General features: G+C 42.3%; 1 protein-coding gene across 4 annotated transcripts in view; it reads left to right on the top strand.

Annotated features, from left to right (window-relative positions):
- The window catches only part of Gbf1 (golgi brefeldin A resistant guanine nucleotide exchange factor 1), a 142,831-nt gene that overhangs the window by 86,022 nt on the left and 35,147 nt on the right, over positions 1-21,662 (top strand). For all 4 annotated transcript variants that reach the window (XM_041660931.1, XM_041660930.1, XM_041660929.1 and 1 more), the window contains exons 4-8: positions 11,638-11,769; positions 15,553-15,671; positions 17,029-17,137; positions 17,610-17,670; positions 18,705-18,759. In XM_041660931.1, coding sequence (XP_041516865.1) covers positions 11,638-11,769; positions 15,553-15,671; positions 17,029-17,137; positions 17,610-17,670; positions 18,705-18,759 — 476 coding nt within the window. The remainder of the gene's footprint in view (positions 1-11,637; positions 11,770-15,552; positions 15,672-17,028; positions 17,138-17,609; positions 17,671-18,704; positions 18,760-21,662) is intronic.

The raw sequence follows: 21,662 nt of genomic DNA, 5'->3' as shown, positions 1-21,662 counted from the left end.
CAGGATTGGGCTGACACATTCCTGAGCCAAAATGCACACATAAGCTGCTTTCCCTGGTGGTGAAGCTCTTCACTCCTGAGTGACTCTTATCAGGGGCAGTTGGGCATTCTCAATTGGATTACGCTGACAAGGAAAAAGGCCGGGGGTATATTATTTCAACACCGTTTGGCTTCAGAAATGCCTGTCTCTATCCTTTTGCCCTCAGTCTACTTCTCTCTTCTTGCTTTCTGTAGGGCTGTCCACTGCCCCCATCTTAGCTCTGCATCCTGCAGACACTGACTAGGTTTCTAGAGGCAGAGTCCTTCACAGAGTGGATCACATCCAACAAACCTGTAAGTCACCCGAAGAGAAAGACAAGCCATCCATTTAACCCTCTTGACATTTCTGTTACCCAGAGGCATAGGACAAAAGTATTTGAGCACAACTGCTTTTTGGTTTCTGTCTGTGATGGTATGCACAGTCTATCTTAGGAACTGTTAGGTCACCACATTCTACTTTTCTGACAATGGTGTGTCTGCTCAAGATTCTGTTTCTTGTGAAAGTCAGAGTTTGAGAACAGTCCACAAGTGGAATTTCTGAAGTGCTGTAATGTAGTAGGTAGGAGCTTTAAGAGCTTATTTATTGTTCACCACATAACGTCCAAGCCTGTGCTTGGGAAGCAGAGGCAGGCAGATCTCTGAGTCCCAGGTTAACCAGGGCTACATAGTAAATCTCTATCTTTTTAAAAAAAAAAAAAAGTTTTGGTTCGAAGCTGGGTGTGATGAAACACATCTGGGGTTCCAGGAGGCTGAAACAGCAGATTGACATGAGATCAAGGCCAGCAAGTTCACCAACAAGGATGGCATAACAAGAGCCTCTCTCTTTTTTTAAAAAAATTTTATTGGTTTTTATTGAGCTCTACATTTTTCTCTGCTCCCCTCCCTGCCTCTTCCCTCCCCTTCAACTCTCTGCCAAGGTCTCCACACTCCCAATTTACTCAGGAGATCTTGTGTTTTTCTACTTCCCATGTCGATTAGGTCTATATATGTCTCTCTTAGGGTTCTTATTGTTGTCTAGGTTCTCTGGGTTTGTGGCTTGTAGGCTGGTTTTCTTTGCTTTATGTTTAAAAACCACTTATGAGTAAGTACATGTGATAATTTGTAGTGAGGAGTGGTGGGCTGTGTTCCCACCTGGCTCCCACACAGCTAGCTTTATACCCGAAATAACAACACACAAATTGTATTCTTTTAAACACTGCTTGGCCCACTAGTTCCAGTCTATTTTGGCTAACTCTCACATCTTGATTAACCCATTTCTAATAATCTGTGTAGCATCACGAGGTGGTGGCTTACCGGGAAGATTCTTAACCTGCATCCATCTTGGAGAGGAGAGCTATGGTGTGTGTCTCACTGCCTTCTTCCTCCCAGCATTCTGTTCTGTCTTCCCTGCCTATCTAAGCTGCTGTCCTATCAAAAGCCAAGGCAGTTTCTTTATTAACCAATGAAAGCAATAGATAGATAGAAGACCCACCTACATCAATAATTGTCTTTCTGGATCTGGGTTACCTCACTCAAAATAATGTTTTCTATCTCTATCCATTTGCCTGCAAAATTCAAGATTTTTTTTCTGCTGTATAGTACTCCATTGTGTAAATATACCACACTTTCCTTATCCATTCTTCGGTCAAGGGGCATTTAGATTGTTTCCAGGTTCTGGCTATGACAAACAAAGCTGCTATGAACATAGTTGAGCACTTGTCCTTGTGGCATGATTGAACATCTTTTGGATATATACCCAAAAGTGGTATTACTGGGTCTTGAGGAAGGTTGTTTCCTAATTTTCTGAGAAATCACCACACTGACATCCAAAGGGGTTGTTCCAGCTTGCATTCCCACCAGCAATGCAGAAGTGTTCCCTTTCCACCCCCACAACCTCTCCAGCATAAGTTTTCATCAGTGTCTTTGATCTTGGCCATTTTTAGAGATGAAAGATGGAATCTCAGAGTTGTTTTGATTGGCATTTCCCTGATGGCTAAGGTTGTTGAGCATTTCCTTAAGTGTCTTTTAGCTATTTTAGATTCCTCTGTTGAGAGTTCTCTGTTTAGATCTGTACTCCATTTTTTTTATTGGATTATGTGTTCTTTTGGTGTCCAATTTCTTTGTGTATTTTGGAGATGAGACCTCTGTCTGATATGGGGTTAGTGAAGATCTTTTCCCATTCTGTAGGCTGCCATTTTGTCTTATTGACCATGTCATTTGTTTTGAAGTGTTTCAGTTTCAGTTTCATTTATTAGTTGTTTCTCTCAGTGCCTGTGCTATTGGGGTCATATTTAGGAAGTGGTCTCCTGTGCCAATGTGTTCAAGTGTACTTGCCACTTTCTCTTCTGTGAGATTCAGTGTGACTGGCTTCATTTTGATGTCTTTGATCCATTTGGACTTGAGTTTTGTGCATGGTGATAGATATGGATCTATTTTCATTCTTCTACATGTTGATATCCAGTTATGCCAGCACCATTTGTTAAATATGCTTTCTTTTTTCCATTTGTTATGTTCTTGTCATATAAGTCTTCCACTTGTTTGGTTAGAGTTACTCCAAGATATTTTATGCTATTTGTGGCTATTGTGAAGGGTGATGTTTCTCTGATTTCTTTCTCAGCCCATTTATCATCTGTCTACAGGAGGGCTACTGATTTTTTTTTTGAGTTAATCTTGTATCCTGCTACATTACTGAATGTTTGAGTTGACAAGAGCCTCTCTTTAAATTAAAAAGAAAGTGATTGTGTGCACCTTTACTCCCAGCACTTGGCAGAGGCAAGCAGTCTCTGTGAGTTTGAGGCCAGCTTGGTCTATACGTTTGGAGTTTCAGAACAGCCGGGTCTATATATAAAGAAACCCTCTCTCAAAAAAACATGTATATGTAGTGTGATTTCTAATTGGTCTTACTAATAAAAACCCAGAGTCAGATATTAGGGGGTGAAAGCTGGAAGATCAGAAGAAGCAGAACAGCCAGCCACTAGTTCTTACCTCTGCGGAATCCACAGACCAAATGGGGTATCCTGTCTGCCTCTGTCTCCTGAGTGCTGGGATTAAGGAAGTGTGCCACCACTGCCTGGCCTCTGTGGCTAAGTAGTGTGACTAGCTCTGAAAGGCAAGCTTTTTTGTTAAGGCGCAAACAAAATATCACCACACATGTATGATTAGATTTTTTAAAAATTAAATTTAAAACATTAATATAAAGAATGATTTCTGGACTGGAGAGATGGCTCAGTGGTTAAGAGTACTTGCTGTTTTTGCAGAGAGTCCAGATTCAGTTTATAACATTCACAAGGTGGCTAACACTTCCAGGGGCTTCAACCCTCTTCCGGCCTCCATGGGCTTCATGTACACACATGGTGCACAGACATACATTCAGGCAAATACTCATACATGCAAAATAAAAAATAAATCTTTTAACAAAAAAATGTAAAAGAAAGGCAAGTAGGTGCTGGGAATATAGCTCAGTTGATAGAATGCTTGCCTAACATGCATGAGGTCCTGGGTTCACTACCCCATACCATATGAAAGTGGATACGGTAATGCATGTACATTTGTAATCCCAACACCTAGGAGATAGAGACAGGAGTATCAGAAATTCAAGGCCATAGCATTTTCAAGTCCAGCCTGGGATACATAAAACCATGTCTTTAAAAATAAAAGGAAAATTATTTATACTGGATTCATTAGAATGGAGGGCCAGCAAGATAGTTCAGAGGATAACGGTGCTTAGCACCAAGCCTGACGACCTGAGTTTGATCCCTGGAACCTACGTGGTAAAAGAAGAGAAATAACTCCTACAAGTTGCCCTCAGAACTACACAGAAGCATAAAATAAATTCATAAATTAATTTTTCAGGATTTTAAGGATTATGTGTACATATTTGCTTGTGTGTAAATGTATATATGCAGGTTCCCCTGGAGTTCTGTAAAGTAAAAATAAATATCTTTTAGAAAGTATTCACTTCTCAGGCTATCAACTAACCTAACTTGGGTTTTGCTTTTAAACATTTTTGTTACTTTAAGAATTCTACTTTTTTGCCGGGCTGGTGACTCATGCCTTTAATCCATCCCAGCAGTCAGGAAGCAGAGGCAGGAGGATCTCTGTGAGTTCAAGGCCAGCCTGGTTTACAGAGCTAGTTCCAGGACAGGCTCCAAAGCTACAGAGAAACCCTGTCTCGAAAAACCAAAAAAAAAAAAAGTGTTTTTCTGTGTAGTCCTAGTTGTCCTAGAGTGCTGGGATTAAAGGCGTGTACCACCTCTGCCTGGCTTGGAATTCTACCTTTTAATTGTATTGATTGGTACTGGGATTGAAGCCAGGACCTTGTAAATATTAAGCAAGGGCTTTATCACTGAGCCACATCACCAGTGTCACTTACTCTTTATTGAGACAGGGTCTTACTAAATTCCTGTGTCTGATCTTGAACTCCATATGTAGCTCAAGCATGCTTTGAATTTGTCATCTTCCTGCATCAGCCTAAGTAACTAGGATTATACCTGAGCCACCATACCCACCTCCCACTTGGTCCATGTGGATGGAAAAAAAAAAAAAAACCACTCCTAACATACTCTGATTAAGCCTGAAGTGATTCCTCAATTTACACACTTTGGGGTTAACATCTAAAAATCCTAGGATTAGACATCATAAATTTATGTTTCCTTTCTGTTCGTCATTGGTGGTTTACAGACCATGGTCACAAGTCCCCAGCCTAAGTTAGAAATGACATAAAACTCATCCTTCCTAAAGATCTGCCACACAAAGTCTCAAGATAACCAGTAAAAAAAAAGGGGGGGGGGGCTTTTGTGTGTGCTCTCTGACTGAATACCTTGTCAGGCTGCGGCCATCTTTCTGTCCTCAAAGCGCAACTCTCCCTGGGGAGAGACCAGAGGGATCCTTGTCCAGAAACAACATCTCGCAGCACATGGAACAGGAACAGCCGCTCTTGGTGACTCTCTGTACCCAGTACTTACTTGCTGTCTCCTACAGTTTTACTGCTTGAGATCACATTTAGCCTCCACTTTAAAAAGATAAAACAAGAGGCTAAAGAGATGGCTCAGTGATGAGGAGTACTTGTTTCTCTTGCAGTAGAGCCAGGGTGGCTCACAGACATCTGAAATTCCAGTAACGGGACCTAATATCTTCTTCAGACCTCAGAGGGCTCCAGGATCACACATGGTGCACAGACATACATGTAGGCAAAACACTTATACATTAAAATGAAAAAAATTCAAAACACAAGGCAAATACGTAAAGATAGGGTATACAAGGGAACTACTATCCAATCTGACAGTAATGCATGAATCCTGGTTGGTACAGCAATGAAAGTCTGGCACACTGTGGGTGTCCCTACTATATGATAAGGTTAGTTTGCTGCTAGAGTTGCTACTTATCACTTTATGCAAATCTGGTGTAGGAGAGCCCTCCCTGCAACACAAGTCCTGTTCCGTTGTCTGGGAAAACAGCTTCAGTTTGCCTCTGACATCAACAATAACTAAATAGGTTATTCAACAGTTTTCAAGATAGCTGCTGTGTTGCAGATATGTTGTAATTGTTGCTTCAGGAGGCTGAAACAGAAGGATCCATTGAGCCCAAGGGTTTGAGACCAGCCTGAGCAACATGATGAAACAGGTCAAATTTAGACTATTTTGTTCTCTCAATAACTAAGAAACAATATTGCCATCTCCATTTTTCACTAGTAAGGAAATGAAGGCTCTCAGAGGTTGTGGTGCCCAATGTCATAGAATAAATGGAAAACATTGAGTTTGAACCCAGGCTTTGTTAATTCCAAAGCTAGGGTGCATAAACACTTCGTTAAATTGTTTTTTATTTTTTTATTTTTGTTTTGTTTTTTTGTTTGTTTGGTTGGCTGGCTTTTCAAGACAGAGTTTCTCTGTGAACAGCCCTAGCTGTTCTGGAACTAGCTCTGTAGACCAGGCTGGTCTTGAACTCACAGAGAACCACCTGCCTCTGCTTCCCAAGTGCTGGGACTAAATACATGCACCACTACTGCCCGACGTCTTTAAATTCTTAAAAAGTATACCAAGCTGGGCTGGAGCAGTGGCTCAGAGGTTAAAATCACTGGCTGTTCCTCCAGAGGGGGTTCAATTTCCAGGACCCACATGGCTGCTCACAACTGTCTATAACTCCAGTTCCAGGAGATCTGACATCCTCACAAAGACATAAATGTAGGCAGTTGTGAAGTGCTATATGGATGCTAGGAATTGAATCCCAATCCCCTGAAAGAACAGCCAGCTCTCTTAACTGCTGAGTCATCTCTCTAGCCCCAATACCAAGTTATTTCTGTAGGTTTACTATGTGCCTCGACTGTCCTAGGATTTTAGTTTCTTCTGTTCCTCTCCTCTTACCCAGTCTCTATACACTGTTAGTTATTGATTGGAGTACTGCCCTATGAATTAAGTCTTGGGTTTATTCAGGTTCACTCCTAATCCAAGAAGGAGAACAAGGCCCCTTTAACAAGGCCAGTAGGCTAAATGAGGCCCATAGGGACTGTCCTCAAACAGTGGCTTGAGGACAGACTGAGCCATCTCCCTCCCTGGAGCATAAGTTTGATATGTGAGCTTTAAACGCTAGTACTTTTCCTGCTAGAGGGAACTGGTGAGCAATTCATCTGTAACATACAGGCAGACCAAAGCTGCTTGCTATAGCCTTTCTCTGCTTGCACTATTACCACCAAGTCCAGAACAAGCAAGCAGTTTCAAAGCCCAGGAGAAATTAAAAACTTGTGTTGCTGTACTTTGCAGCATGTTGGCGTACCCCAGCTTTATGCAGCCATTGTACTTGGAGCAGCTTTTTCAATCAAAATTCCTTTTATCTAGTAAAAAGTTTCATTCTTCTATAGCAGAAAAAAGAAAAGACTCTTTATAAGTTTATTATCAGCTACTACCCTGTCAGGTATCTACAGGGGACTTAAAGGGAAAAGAGAAAATAAAAAGAAAATTCCAAATTGACATTAGTAAGATCTGTAGGTAATGAGCCTGAGAGGTAAATAAAGCGGTGGAGGCAGTGGTGGCAGCGGTGGCAAAGGAGGAAGTAGAGAAGAGGAGGAGGAGGTGAAGGAGGAGGAAAGAAAAAGAAGGGGTATTATTATTATTATTATTATTATTACTATTACTATTATTATTATTAGAGTATCAGGACTGCTAACAACCTCTCCATATCCCTTAAGCAATGTAAAATCCCTCTTCAACAGCCAAAAATAGCTACTACTACAGCAGCATGTCATGAAGTCTTAGCTATACTGGGACTCTTGACTGCTTCTGCTATCCTCATGCTAATGTGCTTAAGAACTTTTATGATAAGGGACATTTCCCATTTTACCTGTGGGAAATATAAAGGCATTAAAGCTGTGACACATGAGCTTACAGTGTCTGTGAGGAATTTAGTAAACATGGTTCATGAGAGCAGTAGTCTTTTGAATATTCACACCTTTGAAAAGTACCCAGAGAAACTTCCAGGACAACTGAACCTGAGTATACAATCCTGAAAGGTTTGGAGAACAATGCCACAAAATAAGGAGCAAAATCTATACCTACCTGGCCAGCACATGTCACATCAACAGTGTCCATTGTCTGTCTCTTTTATCTTATCCCAACTCTGTGTGTAATTCAAAAGCTGTGGTTTTTCTGGTAATATTGCGTTCTAGCCCAAGGTGCCTTGTTAATATTTTAGACAGCTATGTGAGATGGATAATGACTTTTTAAGAAAATTCTTTATGTCGAATTATTTATTTAGAGAGGTGGCTCAGAGTAAAGAACACTTGTCTCTCTTGAACTTCTCACCTCCACAGGCACTAGCACACACAGTGCACGGTTATACACAGGCAGCACACTCATGCAGTAAAATCCAAAAAAACTTTAGTATTTTTAGTTCCAAGCCAGTAAGACTGAATAGTGAGATCTTCTCTCAAAATAAATAAGATAAACAGACAAAAGAGAGCCAAATATGGTTTCATGTGCCTGTCATTCCAGCACGTGGGAGTTGGAAACAAGAGGATAAGTTCAAGGCTAGTCGAGGCTATATAAACTCTTGCTTCAAGGTGGAAAAAAAAAACTGAAGAAGCCTAAGATTCACTAGAATGACTTTAAAGTATCACATCAAAACACAATTTATAAAATAAATATTAATAAATTGGGTTTCATTGGATGATGCACACCCTTAATCTCCCTTGTGAGGCAGAGGCAGGTGGGTCTCTGTGAGTTCAAGGCCAGCCTGGTCTAGAGAGTGAGTTCTAAAATAGCCAGGGCTATTCAGAGAAACCATGTCTCAAAAACAGACAAACAAACAAACAAACAAAAAACACCTCAAAACCAAAGCAATAACAAAAAGACAAATTGGGTTTCATCGAACCCAAGAACAATGGCAATGGGTTTTTGATCCTACTGCACATACTGGCTTTGTGGAAGCCTAGGCAGTTTGGATGCTCACCTTACTAGACCTGGATGGAGGTGGGTGGTCCTTGGATTTCCCACAGGGCAGCGAACCCTGATTGCTCTTTGAGCTGACGAGGGAAGGGGACTTGATTGGGGGAGGGGGAGGGAAATGGGAGGCGGTGGCGGGAAGAGACAGAAATCTTAAATAAATAAATAGTATAGGTGGGCATTGTAGCACACAACTTTAATTCTAGCATTAAGAGGCAGAGGCAGGCAGATCTCTGAGTTTAAACCAGCCTAGTCTGGAACACATAGTTCCAGGACAGCCAGGGCTATGTAGAGAGACCCTGTCTCATAAAAAAACAAAAACAAAAAACAAACCCAAGACAGAAACATAACCAAAATTATGTCTGCTGTATAAACATGTAAAAGGCTGGAAAGGACCAATCCTTAGATTGTGAGAATATCTGCAATTAACTGTGTCATCACTGAAGCCTTGAATGTGGATAAGAAGTCGATACAACAGTGATTCTCAACCTTTTATGCTGTGGTGACCCCAGTATAAAATTATTTGCTACTTCATAACTATAATTTTGCTACTGTTATAAATCATAATATAAATATCTGTGTTTTCAGATGATTTTAAGCAAGCCCTGTGAAAGGTCTGTTCGACCCCAAGGGGTTGCGACCTCTAAGTTGAGAAGCACTTTTCTAATGGGCAGGGTAGTAAACTGGAGACTGATGCCCTTCCGCCAGTTAATGAATAAAGAACCTACACACACATGGAGAGGATACTGTCCTACAGTAAATAGGGACAAACCCCTGCATGCAAGCAGCTTGGGTAAATATCTTATGTATACCAAATGTGAGCATTTTTTAGATGATAGACCAAGGTAAACATAAAGTAGTAAGAGAAGATGATTTTAAGTTTTCTTGTGTGTATGGTAGCCAGACCTCAGATGCCTACCTATTGCTGCCTACCTTCGTTTTTGAGACAGAATCTCTCATAAATCTTCTCAGCTATGCTGACTGGCCAACAAGCCCACAGGATTCTTCTGTCTCTGCACCTAGCACTGGAGTTAGAGACTTTAACATAGGTGCTGGAGGTCTAAACTCAGGGACTCATGTTTATGCAGCGAGCACTTTATACTCATTTAGCCATTTCCTTAGTCTAACTGTACATCTTTTAACATGCTCTTAAAAAGTGTTATGTATTCCACTTTTCCTAAATATAGTCTGTCTACCTTAATGCTTATTATTGCACACATACTTGTGCACACATTTCTCTTTAGTTTTTATGTAAGTTGTCCTCTCTAGGTAGACCCAGTGGGAAATGAGAAGCAGGTTTTATCCAGCTGATGTGATCACTGTACAGACAGGCTTGGAAAATTCTACCCAGTCTGCCAATTAATTAAAGCATTAATCTGGGAAGCAGCCGACCCAGAAAATGTTTGCTCAGAGAGACAAAAGGTAGGAACTGAGTAGGGAGTGCCCTATATTTGCATGAAAATAAAGGTTCATAAGAATGAACACACACACACACACACCTACCTTCCCTTTGTCTCTAAAAATGGGATAGCCTTGATCATATCTCTTAGCAAGTTTCTGACTTGTTAAGGAAAACTAAAAGGGAATGAACTCCGAAAGCTGAAACCACAGTAGAGTATAACAAGCAACTTCAACAACCCTCAGCAAAGTCGGGTAGGCAGGAAGTCCAGGGCGGTGTGTCTTCTTGACCTGGAATGAAATCTGCTACAGTGGAAGTATGTGCTGGCAATTAAGTAGGATAGGTGTATGGTTTGGGGAGCTTTAGAACCACGTAGATCCCAGCTCTGCTTATTGTGTGGTTTGAGGCCAGTCATTATCTTAACTAACCCTTATTTTTCTCAAAGACTGTTATGCTCCTTCATCTCAGGACAGTTAGCTGCCTGTGTTCTCTCGGAAGGAAGGAAGGGAGGGAGGGAAAGAGAGAGAGAGAGAGAAGGAAAGAAGAAAGAAAGAAAGAAAGAAAGAAAGAAAGAAAGAAGCCAGCAAAGAGTGGTTAGGACCTTCCAAGATTACAGATTGTCTCTGTAACTGGAGGCTGCTCAGCCTTTTGCTTGTTTTAGGCTTCCATTTCAGCAAGGGACTATGAACCAGTCTTTCTTTTACCCTGGGATTTCGTTAGTCTTACTCTGTACACAAGGTAAAGCTTACCTGTGTGTCACCAAAGACGATGATGACAAGAGCATGGACAATTGACTCATGCTTTTTGGTTATATTAAATAAGTATTGCTGATTTCTTTGTTTGTTTGTTTTTTTGAAACAGAGTAGTCTGCTACTCTGGCTGACCTGGAACTTGCCGTGTAGACCAAGCTTGCTTCAAATGTGTAGTGATTTTTCTACTTCTGCCTCCTGAAAACTGGAGTTACAGATGTGAACTGCCAAGCCTGATGCCCAGCTATTAATTTCTTGATTGATCAAGGGCTAGGAGTATAATTCAATGGAAGAATAGTTACATAGCATATGAAGTGTCCTGAGCTCAATCTCCAACATAACAAGCACAACACTAATGAAATATAGCAAAATGTCTGAAAGTCTGAAACTGGAGAGATGACTCAGCAGTTGAGAGCACTGACTGCCTCTCTTCCAGAGGACCTGAGTGTGATTCCCAGCAACCACATGGCAGCTCACAGCCCTCTATAGTGGGATCTGATGTCCTCTTCTGGCATGCAGGCATACATGCAGATAGAGCACTCATACACACAAAATAAATAACTCTTAAAAAAAACAGAATCTGGGGCTGGAGAGATGGCTCAGTGGTTAAGAGCACTGATTGCTCTTCCAGAAGGACATGGGTTCAATTCCTAGCATTCACATGGCAGTTCACAACTGTCTGTAACACCTGCACACAGACAGACATACACACAGGCAAAACACCAATGCACGTAAAGTAAAAATAAATTTAAAAAAAACCTGATAGGCTGTATATGTCATAAAACTCCCCCTTTTAATAATTTTACTGTTAATTTTTAAAATGTGCTTTTTAAAAATGTTTAATCTTTTAGAGCTACATAGTAAAACTTTTACAGATAAAATGGTAATGTCAGGAATTTAATTCAAGTTATTCTAGGGGGAGGAGGACTGACCCAACCATGAAGACCTATAGCTTACTTCAATAGACGGAACTGATCTTTTGCCAGAGTTAACTTTTGTTAGATAGTTTCTTGATTTGTGTCTTTTCGTTTTACTTGCAGAACTCTCAGAGATTGAGCCAAATGTATTCCTTCGTCCATTTCTGGAAGTTATTCGCTCTGAAGATACCACTGGTCCTATCACCGGCCTGGCACTCACCTCTGTCAACAAGTTCCTGTCTTATGCACTCATCGGTAAGCCTTAGACTCTGTCGGATATCTCCAACACGCTATTTCCTGCTTCTCTTCAGTTGCTCAGGCCTTAAAGTAGCCAGTGAGTCTTGCCTTCCCATTCCTGGTAGAGAATAGGACTACTTATTATCCATCATGCAAATTGTTATTTCTTTGTCTTGGGCTACACAGAGAAACTGTGTCTAAGAACTCGCCTCCCCCTCTAAAGAGTAAGGAGCAAAGAAAACAGGTGAGTGGCTGTGTTTGTTCCAAAGTGGAGAGACAAGGAAAGATGGGGGAGGCCTAGGTTCTAGCTAGCCAGAAACAAATGAATGACCTTCACATTCAGGAGAGAAAACTCTTTATCTTTTCTAGAAAATTTGATTTGCTTAACTAAAGCATTTAGGATCCTAAGCAGTAAGCAGGAGTCTTGGGTGTCAGCCAGGTTCTGAGTAGATAAGGTCTCAACCTCTCCATCCAGGCCAACTAAACTTAGCTTCATACTTTCCCTAAAAGAAACCAGGCCCAGTTGCTTCCAGCCTTGACCTGAGCACCACCTGCAGGTCACGTCTCTTCACAGCCTCAGCCAGCTGCCCTTCTGAGTCTTTCTTTCCCTTTGATCTTTTCTCCTTTCTCTGCTCCCTTCCTGGACTTGGCAAACAGGCTGGTCATTGGAGCCCTCAGGCCAGCTGGTCAATGGAGCTTCCTGTGGTGGGAAAGGAGAATGTTGGGAGGTGATGATTGCTATAGGGTGAGAAAAGGAGCAGGGAGGAATGTACAAAAGCAACCCTCTGGCAACTCTCTCTGAAGCTGGCTTCCAAGTGATAGAAAAGGAAGATGTCTGGAGTCTCCAACAACACAAGGGCTACTAACTGAGCTGTCAACTCACCCTTTGTGTCAGCGACCTCCTAATAGAAACCACCACTGTCCCTGAATCCTGCAGCCCAAGACTTCTGAGATGATTTTCGGTCCTTAGTTTGGTCCCACGTATCTGCCAAGCCATGATTTGTCTAGCTTGCTGGCAGGTTCTTCCAGTGATTCTAAGGACTGTTACTATTACCTGCCTTTTTGGAAAACTTTTTGGAAAAAAAGAAAATTGCTACTTTGTTGAAGCTGAGGGAATGAGAATACAAAAAGATCAAAAGAATTTAAATCACTTTATCAGGAGATTACTAAAAGATAGGAAGAAACAGACTCCAAAAGCCCTGAGCAAGACTGCTGTTCACTGAACTCTGATATGCCATTCATTACTAAGAAAGACCAGGCTTTCCTGTAACCCTGGAGGCCTAAATAATGACTTTCAAGCAGAGGGTTTAGGCAGGGCCATAAGGAATGGAATTTTCAGTTGGGCAGCGACGGCACACGTCTTTAATCCCAGCACTCTGTAGGAGAGGCAATCAGATCTCTCTCTTTGAGTTCGAGGCCAGCCTGGTCTTACAAGCAAGTTCCAGGATAGCCAGCGCTGTAATGTAGAGAAACCCTATTTCACAAAACAAACAAACAAAAGAATGGAATTGTCTGTGCTGATTGAGAGAGACACAAGAGGATGATAGGAGGAAAAGCTGGATCACCACATTGTGCTTTGAGTCCTGAAACTGGTTTCCCTTTGCATATCTCTGAAGCAGCCACTGAATACTAGGCAGAATAGTCTTGGATGTGTTGGAGACTAGTGCCGACAACAGACGAGAAAGGAAAAGCAAAGAGTACTCATGTTAAAGAAAGACTTCCTGCTCATTGTTGCCAGAAAAACGCTCAGGCTTCTTCACAATCCTCCAAGCTTTAGGCCCAGGAACTCCATTAATTTCAGGTACCAAAACAGGGGAAATCGCCAGGTGTGGCACTTATGGTTAAGCCCTGCAACTTTGGAAGCAGAGGCAGGGGATCTGTGAGTTCAAGGCTAGCTTGGCCTACACAGTTGAGTTTCAGGCAAGCAAGGGCTACATAGTGAAACCTTGACTCAGAACAAAGAAAAAGGAGGGAGGGGTAGCGAGATGTGTCTCCTGACTCCTATCACTATGTTCAGGAGGGGCTCACTCTCCGTGCTACCTCAGCTTTACCCCGGTTTGAGCTTTACCTTGTGCCTTTCCTAATTAACTCCATGAGCTCACTTTCTAAAGCTATGCAACAAATGAACTCTCCAGAAGCAGCCTGGCGCTTAAGCCAGCAGTCCACGTAGTTCTGCAGGACTCTGAAGGCATTGCTGGAGACAGCTCTTAGCCTGCTCTGTGTGACTCTTTAACTCAAGAGTAGAAGCAGAGTTTATCCCTTTACTACCAGCCTTTAGTTGTAGGTCAAATCCTAGCTGCCTCCCTCTCCCCAGTCTTCGGTCCTATTCAGTTTGTTTCTTTTTCTCTCCTAAAGCCTGGTTAGTTAAAGGAGGAACAAGATTTTTTTTTTTTTTAAAAAAAAAAAGCTGCTTATGGTTGGCTCATACCTTATAATTTCAACTCTTTGAAAGGTAGAAGGAGGAGGATAAGGAATTCAAGACCACACTTAGCTTCGTAGTGAACTCAAGGCCAGCCTAGGCTACACAAGCAAGACCCTGTCTCAAAAACAAAAACAACAACAACAAAAAGACCAACTAAATAAATAAATGAAAACAAGTTGTTTGAAGTAGGTGGCAGGATCTCTGTGTTTACAGTCCTGGTTGGCTTCAAGCTCATCACTCAGCCTGTCAAGTGTGTGGCATCCCACCTGGTCTTGGTATCAAGAGTCTTACTCAGTGTTGTTGTTTTAAATAAGAATGAACTCAAAGGACCTTTGATCTGGTATAATATGGTACCCAGATTGAAGTACTGGTGGCACTAACCATCTATTTTTAACATCATTCCCTTAATTCAATTGTACCAGAACATTGTACCAGAACTCCAAAAAAAGTTCTATTAAAAGATGAAAAGAATGCTGGGCGGTGGTGGCACACACCTTTGATCCCAGCACTCAGGAGACAGAGGCAGGCAGATCTCTGTGAGTTCGAGGCCAGCCTGGTCTACAAAGCACGACCCTGGACAGCCAGAGCTGTCACAGAGAAACCCTGTCTCAAAAAGATGGAAGGGGGGAAAAGATTAAAAGAGAAAAGCTACAGCCTTGGCATTCAAAACTCTGACTCTACTTGCTTTTGGTTCCTGTTTTTAGGCCTTTCCACTTCAAAATGAGTAGTTTACTACTGGTGATTACCCAAGTGTGTCCCTGGTCCAGAAGTATTAACTTTACCTCAGTTCTTAGAAATGCAGGTTCTTAGGCCCCACTGTATACCTACAAAATCAAAGTTTCTGCGGGGTCAGTTGAGAAAGTACACACAACCTCAGGACCTGAGTTTGGGCACTGTAGTGCAAGCTCTGGAGACGTGAAGATAGGAAGATCCCTAAGGCTTGCTCACCTCAGTCTAGCTGAATCACTCACTGAACTATAGGTGCAGTGAGAGACTTTGTCTCACAAAAATAAATAAGGTGGAGAGTAACTGAGGAAGATACCTGGCATTGACCTCTGACATACACACATGTACACACACACACACTACACAAAAAAAAATAAAAGCTAGAAGTAAGCTGAAGGCTGAGTGTTTTTTTTTTAAACAAATACTACAGGTAATTTTGATACATGAGACATGTTTTTTGACTCAGTAGAGTTGTGCAGAGGGAACTGTTAAAGCCAGTTATGGGTAAAATTCTTAGGTGGCTCAAAAAAAAAAAAAAACCTAGTTAGGGAACTGGTGAGAAAGCCAGAGTCTCTCCAGCAATTTATAGAGGTCATCTTCCTTTTTCCCTGTCTTCCTTACATGATTTAATCTGTCCCTTTTTGCTGGAACAGATCCAACTCATGAGGGCACAGCAGAGGGCATGGAGAACATGGCAGATGCTGTCACTCACGCCCGTTTTGTGGGCACAGATCCTGCCAGTGATGAAGTTGTCCTGATGAAAATCCTCCAGGTAAGTGGGAGAGAAGAGCAATTAGACTAATGGCCAAGGGCTGATGCTGCTGCTCTACTTACCCAAGTCTGCAGGCAGCATGGAGCTGAGGCTTAGAGACCAACTCTGTTTCCAAACAAGGAGCTCAGGTACCCAAAGTAAAAGCTTTCCTAAGGAAAATAATTAAGAGCTTTAAATGATCTGATATCAAATACCAGAAGCTCTTACTACATGTGTGCCTCTGGTAGACTGTATCCATGTCATCCCTCTGTAGGTGTAGGCTGGAGGGAGTTATGAGCTTGTGTCCTGACTGTGCTAAGCACAGAAAGGGCTCCCAAGTCAAGCACTTGGGTGTCTCTTTCAGGTTGAATGAAATAAGGTCAGCACTTAATTTTTTTGTTTTTAGTTTAGTTTAGTTTTTTAAGGCAGAGTATTTCGTGTAGCCCTGGGTGTCCTAGAACTGTAGGACTAGGCTAACTTGGAACTCAGAGTTCTATGTACCTCTGCTAATCTTCCTGCCTTGATCTCCCAAATGCTAATATTACAAGCATGTTACATTATACCCAGCTTTGAGGTCAGCATTCTTGCTAATTTACCCTGAAATCAGGCATGGTCATGCATACTTGTAATTGTAGTTCTTGGGAGACTGAAGCAGAAATTCCAGCCCAACCTGGGCTAAGTACAAAATCCTGTCTCAAAAAATAAAAAAATCAGGAGGTAAAGAGATGCTCACCTGTTTTTTTGGGCAAAGCTCTTGCCTAGCATATGTAATTTGATCTCCAGCACCATTTTTTTTTAAGAGAAAGAACTGAAGAGATAGCTCAGGTAGTAAACGGTATGCCTTTTAAGCATGAAGACCCCAATACTCATGCAAAAAGCCAGGCAAGGTGGTGAGTATAGTTGTAATCCCAGGGAAGCAAAGACAGGAGGATCCTGGGTCTTTGCTGCTCAGCCCGTCTAGCCTAATTGGTGAGCTCCAGGTCAGTGAGAGACCTAGCCTTAAAAGAAGTTGAGGAGCCAGGCATGGTGGCACACATCTTTAATACCAACACTCAAGAGGCAGAGGCAGGCAGATGTCTGAGTTCGAGGCCAGCCTGGTCTACAAAGTGAGTTCTAGGACAGCTAGGGCTACACAGAGAAACCCTGTCTTGAAAAACAAAAAGAAAAAAGTTGGACCAATTTTTGAGGTTGATACTCATGCTATGATCTGGCCTCCACATGCCCATTAACATACACAAACACACATGAACATGCACACAACACAAGCGCTGGTAATAATAATAATAAATTTACCCGGTAGGTGTCTTTTCTACCTTCAGGTAAGCTTTACTCAGCCTACTTGGTTCATCACAATGTTCTCTCTTTCTTCCTTTTGTAGGTTCTCCGAACTCTCTTGCTAACCCCAGTGGGTACCCACTTAACAAATGAATCTGTATGTGAGATTATGCAATCTTGCTTCCGGATTTGCTTTGAAATGAGGCTTAGTGGTAGGTACTTGAATTCTAGTTCCTTCACTCTCCTGCTGTTATCTGGTATCTATGTGTATAGGATGCTATCTCTGAACCCCATAGGACCAGGATTTCTCCATCATCTACCTTGGGTAACCTTGGGGATTTTGTTTTGAAGCTAGAATAGAGATCTTAACCCATTGTTCCCAGGCAGGAGTGGGGATAGCTCTTAAACTGACTCAGTTACAGAACCAAATCTCCCTTAGGGTTTCTGGGATTGACACCAATTGATAATCCAAGAAAACCCATCTAGTTGTCCCCTTTTCCTGACTCGGTAGTACCACCTAGTGGTCTGATAAAGTTATAGCTACCAGGCTGAGCTGGAGCTGGTTTTAATAAGTTTGGCATAATCCTTAGTAAACACAGTTTGGAGGGGAGTCTGCTCTGAGAAGTCTCCTGATAATAGCACAGCAAGTAATGACACCTGTGTTATTTGTTTTTGCCTGTGCAGAGTTATTGAGGAAATCCGCAGAGCACACTCTCGTAGACATGGTGCAGCTGCTCTTCACAAGGTAAACCTGCTGCTGTTTGCTTCTGCCCGGCTGCCCAGGCCTCTGGAGTCTGCCTGCTTCCACACAGCCACTTTAGGGACCTGGCCAACCCCACAACCACATCAGAGGCCACTGGGATTATAGATAGCAGTAGTTCTCCAGGCCCAGGGTTACTGAGCAAGGGAGAAGGAAGAGAGCTGCTGTGGCCTCTGGGAGGCAGAGGGTTATTTAATCTCTGCTTCCCAAACTTGTGTCTGTTTCTGTGCAGGTAGCATCTGGGAAAGGGAGCCTAGAGAAGATGCCAAATTTAAGCAGCCTAGAACAGGTTGCTGAGCTTCCAGAGCTCAGCCTGATTTCTGTAAAAGAAGGCCAAGACTAGGGCAACCAAGAGTTGTGAAAGCTGATTTATTGGCCCTTATCTTGGCTGGCCTGAGATTCCCTGAGTTTAGCACTTAAAACTCTATATCCTGGCAAACCCCTTAATCCCAGGGAAACCATGATTTTTTATTTCCCTAGGAAGGACTCCTTCATTCTAGAGCCCAAGAAGCCTTTTTGTCCTAAATCTAATTGCCTATTCTATACTTCCTATCTAAAGACTCACTAGAGAAGAATTGAAGCAATGACTTTTAAGCCTATCGATGGTATTTCTTTTTGCTTTTAGAGTTAATCCCTATTGTCTGCACATTAGCCTGGCTTCAGACTCTGCTGCCAAGTTTGTTTCCCCGTGGGTTTACTGCCTTTAAAACACCAGCCTGTTTTTACTACTTTCTCTGTGCCTAACTCTCTGTCTCTTGGCTTTCAGCAGTGATTTCCAAGGATAAAAAGAACCTCCTTACTCCCAAGGCTGCTTAGTTACCCTACTCCAGTGTCTACTTTATCTATGTCTTACATGACCCACCCAGTTTCTATGGCTCTGAAGCTTTAAAAGGGATGAGATTAGCTTTTCTCTAACTAAGAGACAAGGATGCTGTGGACCAATTCACCTGTTATGACTGGCATAGAGGAGAACATTGTCATTATCCCTAGTAATAGTCATGCCATTCTCTATCTTATAGGTTACCTCAGTTTAAAGAAGAACCCAAGAGCTATGTGGGAACCAACATGAAGAAGGTGGGGTCTGAAAGTTCATCTGTTGTTCCCTGTCCAAACCTCCTTAACTTCCAGACTCAGTGCTATGGAATACTATTGATTAGTAGCAAAGACATGGTTTTGCCTAGATTGGTCTGCTTGAAATCTACAAATAGCTGTCACTCCTATAGTCAGTACCTCTCCTTGCTGACCTACCATGTATGCAGATAAGCCAGTCCTTAAGGAAACTGGACCAGGCTTTCCAGGCTGAGCTAAAGACTCATGTTGACAAAGATGAAAGTCTGACCATCTCCTTCTGGCTCAGTCTTGTCAGCAAATGAGAGCCCTAGAGAGGCTGTGCCCCAACTCCTTCCTAATGCTGAATAAGACGGGACTTTCCTGCTCTAGTCTCTGTTGAAGAGATCAAATCAAGCTAAACTCCAGATCAAACTGCTAGGAAAAGAATGGTGATGAGGATGGCCTCTTTCTGTCTGGAACCAAAACTCTGGACTTGTCAGACCTCTGATGAGGCTCTACCTGTGGAGTGACCCTTGGCTACTAGGTGCATGCACCTGCCCTGCTCCCTTCCATTCACCCCATTCCTGCCCTGTGCCCTGAGCTGACTTCACTCTTTTTAAACTGTCGTTTGCCTGTCTTTCACAGATGTCTCCATGTCTCCTCAGCAAACTGCAGCTAAGTAGTGGGGAGCAGACCAAAGCCCTGAACCAGTTAGAGAGGGTGCTACTCTTTAAGAACCTCAAGGTCTCTCGCCCTCGCCTTCCCCCCTTTTATTTATTTATTTATTTATTTATTTAAATGTTTACTTTTTTGATATGTAACACTGGGTCCAATTTCTGTTGTTCAGAGCACAACTTACCTACTCTAGTAACACAGCTTGGCGTTTGAAGAGTTGCATGTGTTTGTAGCTTTGCAGTACTGGGGATTCTCTTGGGATTTCTGGTTGCCTGGAAGTAGAATTAAGTCTTGAGCATCACATAATGAGCCTAGAGAGCCTGGATCCTGCTATCATCTTGTGGGAGGACTGAAGACCCACCATTTCTAGGGAAATTACAGGGACCTCAGGCAAGATCTTTCTTTCTCCCCTCCCCTGTCTCAGAGCTGGTGTGGAGAGCTTAAGCATCGTCGTTGAGTAGGTCAGGATACCTGACTGATTTGGTGGTGAAGGTGGCACATCCTGTGAGGGTTTTTATTTCTTGGTTACATAAAAGGGATCATTGCAAGATTTAGGTCTCTAAGTTGACAGACAGGAACTAAGGAGCATGGCAGTCTAGGGCACCGGGAATTTTTTTTTTTTTTTTTTTTTGAGACAGTGTTTCTCTGTGTAACTTTGGAGCCTGTCCTGGAACTTCCTTTGTAGACAAGGTTGGTCTTGAACTCACAGAGCTCCGCCTGCCTCTGCCTCCTGAGTGCTGGGATTAAAGGCATATGCCACCACTAGTGGTGGGAATTTTCTAATATCTGCAAAGATACCCTCTGTTGTTTAAAATTCAAGATGTAGGTGAGTTTAGTGGAGAAGTATAAAAAGGTTACCTGAGCCCTTGAAAGACGATGAAGAGAGGGATGAGGGATGTCTAGGTTATCCATCACAAGAGTGTGCATGCCAGAGGTGTGATTGTGAGCATTCCTGTCATTGAAAATAAAATAACTATGTGTGAGTGCTCCCTAGCTTGGGGTGTGTCTGTCCTATCTGAATGCATTGTCTCATTTTGTGTTTGCATAGTTACAAATTTCAGCTGTCTTCAGTGGCTAGCCTGCATGTTGCCATGATTATTTGCCTAGGGCCTGTACTATTTTTATAAAGCTATTGCCTTATTGGAATCATACAGATAAGGTGGCATAAAGTTCCATGAACACCTGCTGCCTGCCATGTACCTTAGGACACAGACATAGCAACAGTGAGGCCTATATGAAAACTGCCAGCCTTTGGACTCCTGTACCAATCAGGAAGCCAGGAACACTCACTGAATTAACTTGCTTGGGGCTAGCTTTGCATAATACAAAGTGGAAGATAGGAAATACCAATTCTTGTGTAGAAAGAATGTCCATTGGGACTGATACAGAGGAGTCTTCTAGAAAGGAGAATTATCTCATAAACCTTTAGTTGTTTGTGCTTTCTGGAGCCTAGTGATAATGACCAGTAAGGCCAGATGGCCCTTTTGTTCTTTCATTGACCCTTTGAGTTTTGTGTTCTCTGTTTGTCTCATTCTTCTCCCAGATCAGTCTTTACCATGAATGTGATCTATCTGAACTCCAAGGTTACTGGGAAGAGCATCCTTCTGGCCCCTGCATAGTCATAGCAGCTCAGTTTTAGACATATGATTGCAGGTGTTTTAGAGGTGGAAGGACAAGAATATGAATCCAATGAGAAGCTGGTACTCTTCAGAACTAAGAGAAAGGTTCAGTTTGGGGCCTCTCCTTTATTAGGAGGAGATTTGGGGAAGGAAGGAAGGAAGGAAGGAAGGAAGGAAAGATTATCTGGTTTCTTAGTAAATGTTCAGAGACTATCAAAGCTTTATGAGGGAGCTTGAAGAAAGACTTTTATCTCCAAATCTTAGAAGAAATTGAACAGATCCTTTAACATTGAATCTAGTGGTACTAGGGATGTAGTTCAGTTGCAGGAGTCTTTGCTCGCATATACAAAGCACTGTGTTCGAGCCTCAGTACCACATAAGTGGAGTGTGGTAGCACATGCCTGCAATCCTAGCATTTGGAGGTAGAAGCAGAACCCAAAGCTCAAGGTCATCCTTGGCTACATAGTAATTTTGAGACCTAGTCCAGGATACATGAGGCCCTGTCTAAAAAAAGTAAATAGCGATAAAATAAAATGTAGGGGGGCTGGAGAGATGGCTCAGAGGTTAAGAGCATTGCCTGCTCTTCCAAAGGTCCTGAGTTCAATTCCCAGCAACTACATGGTGGCTCACAAC

The sequence above is a fragment of the Microtus oregoni genome, unplaced genomic scaffold (assembly GCF_018167655.1).
Source record: "Microtus oregoni isolate MIOR12 unplaced genomic scaffold, Mior012 000012F_ref0000307, whole genome shotgun sequence".
NCBI classification, from domain to species: Eukaryota; Metazoa; Chordata; class Mammalia; order Rodentia; family Cricetidae; genus Microtus; species Microtus oregoni.
Note: the sequence above shows the minus strand (reverse complement) of the source record. Positions and strands in the feature narration are given on the sequence as shown.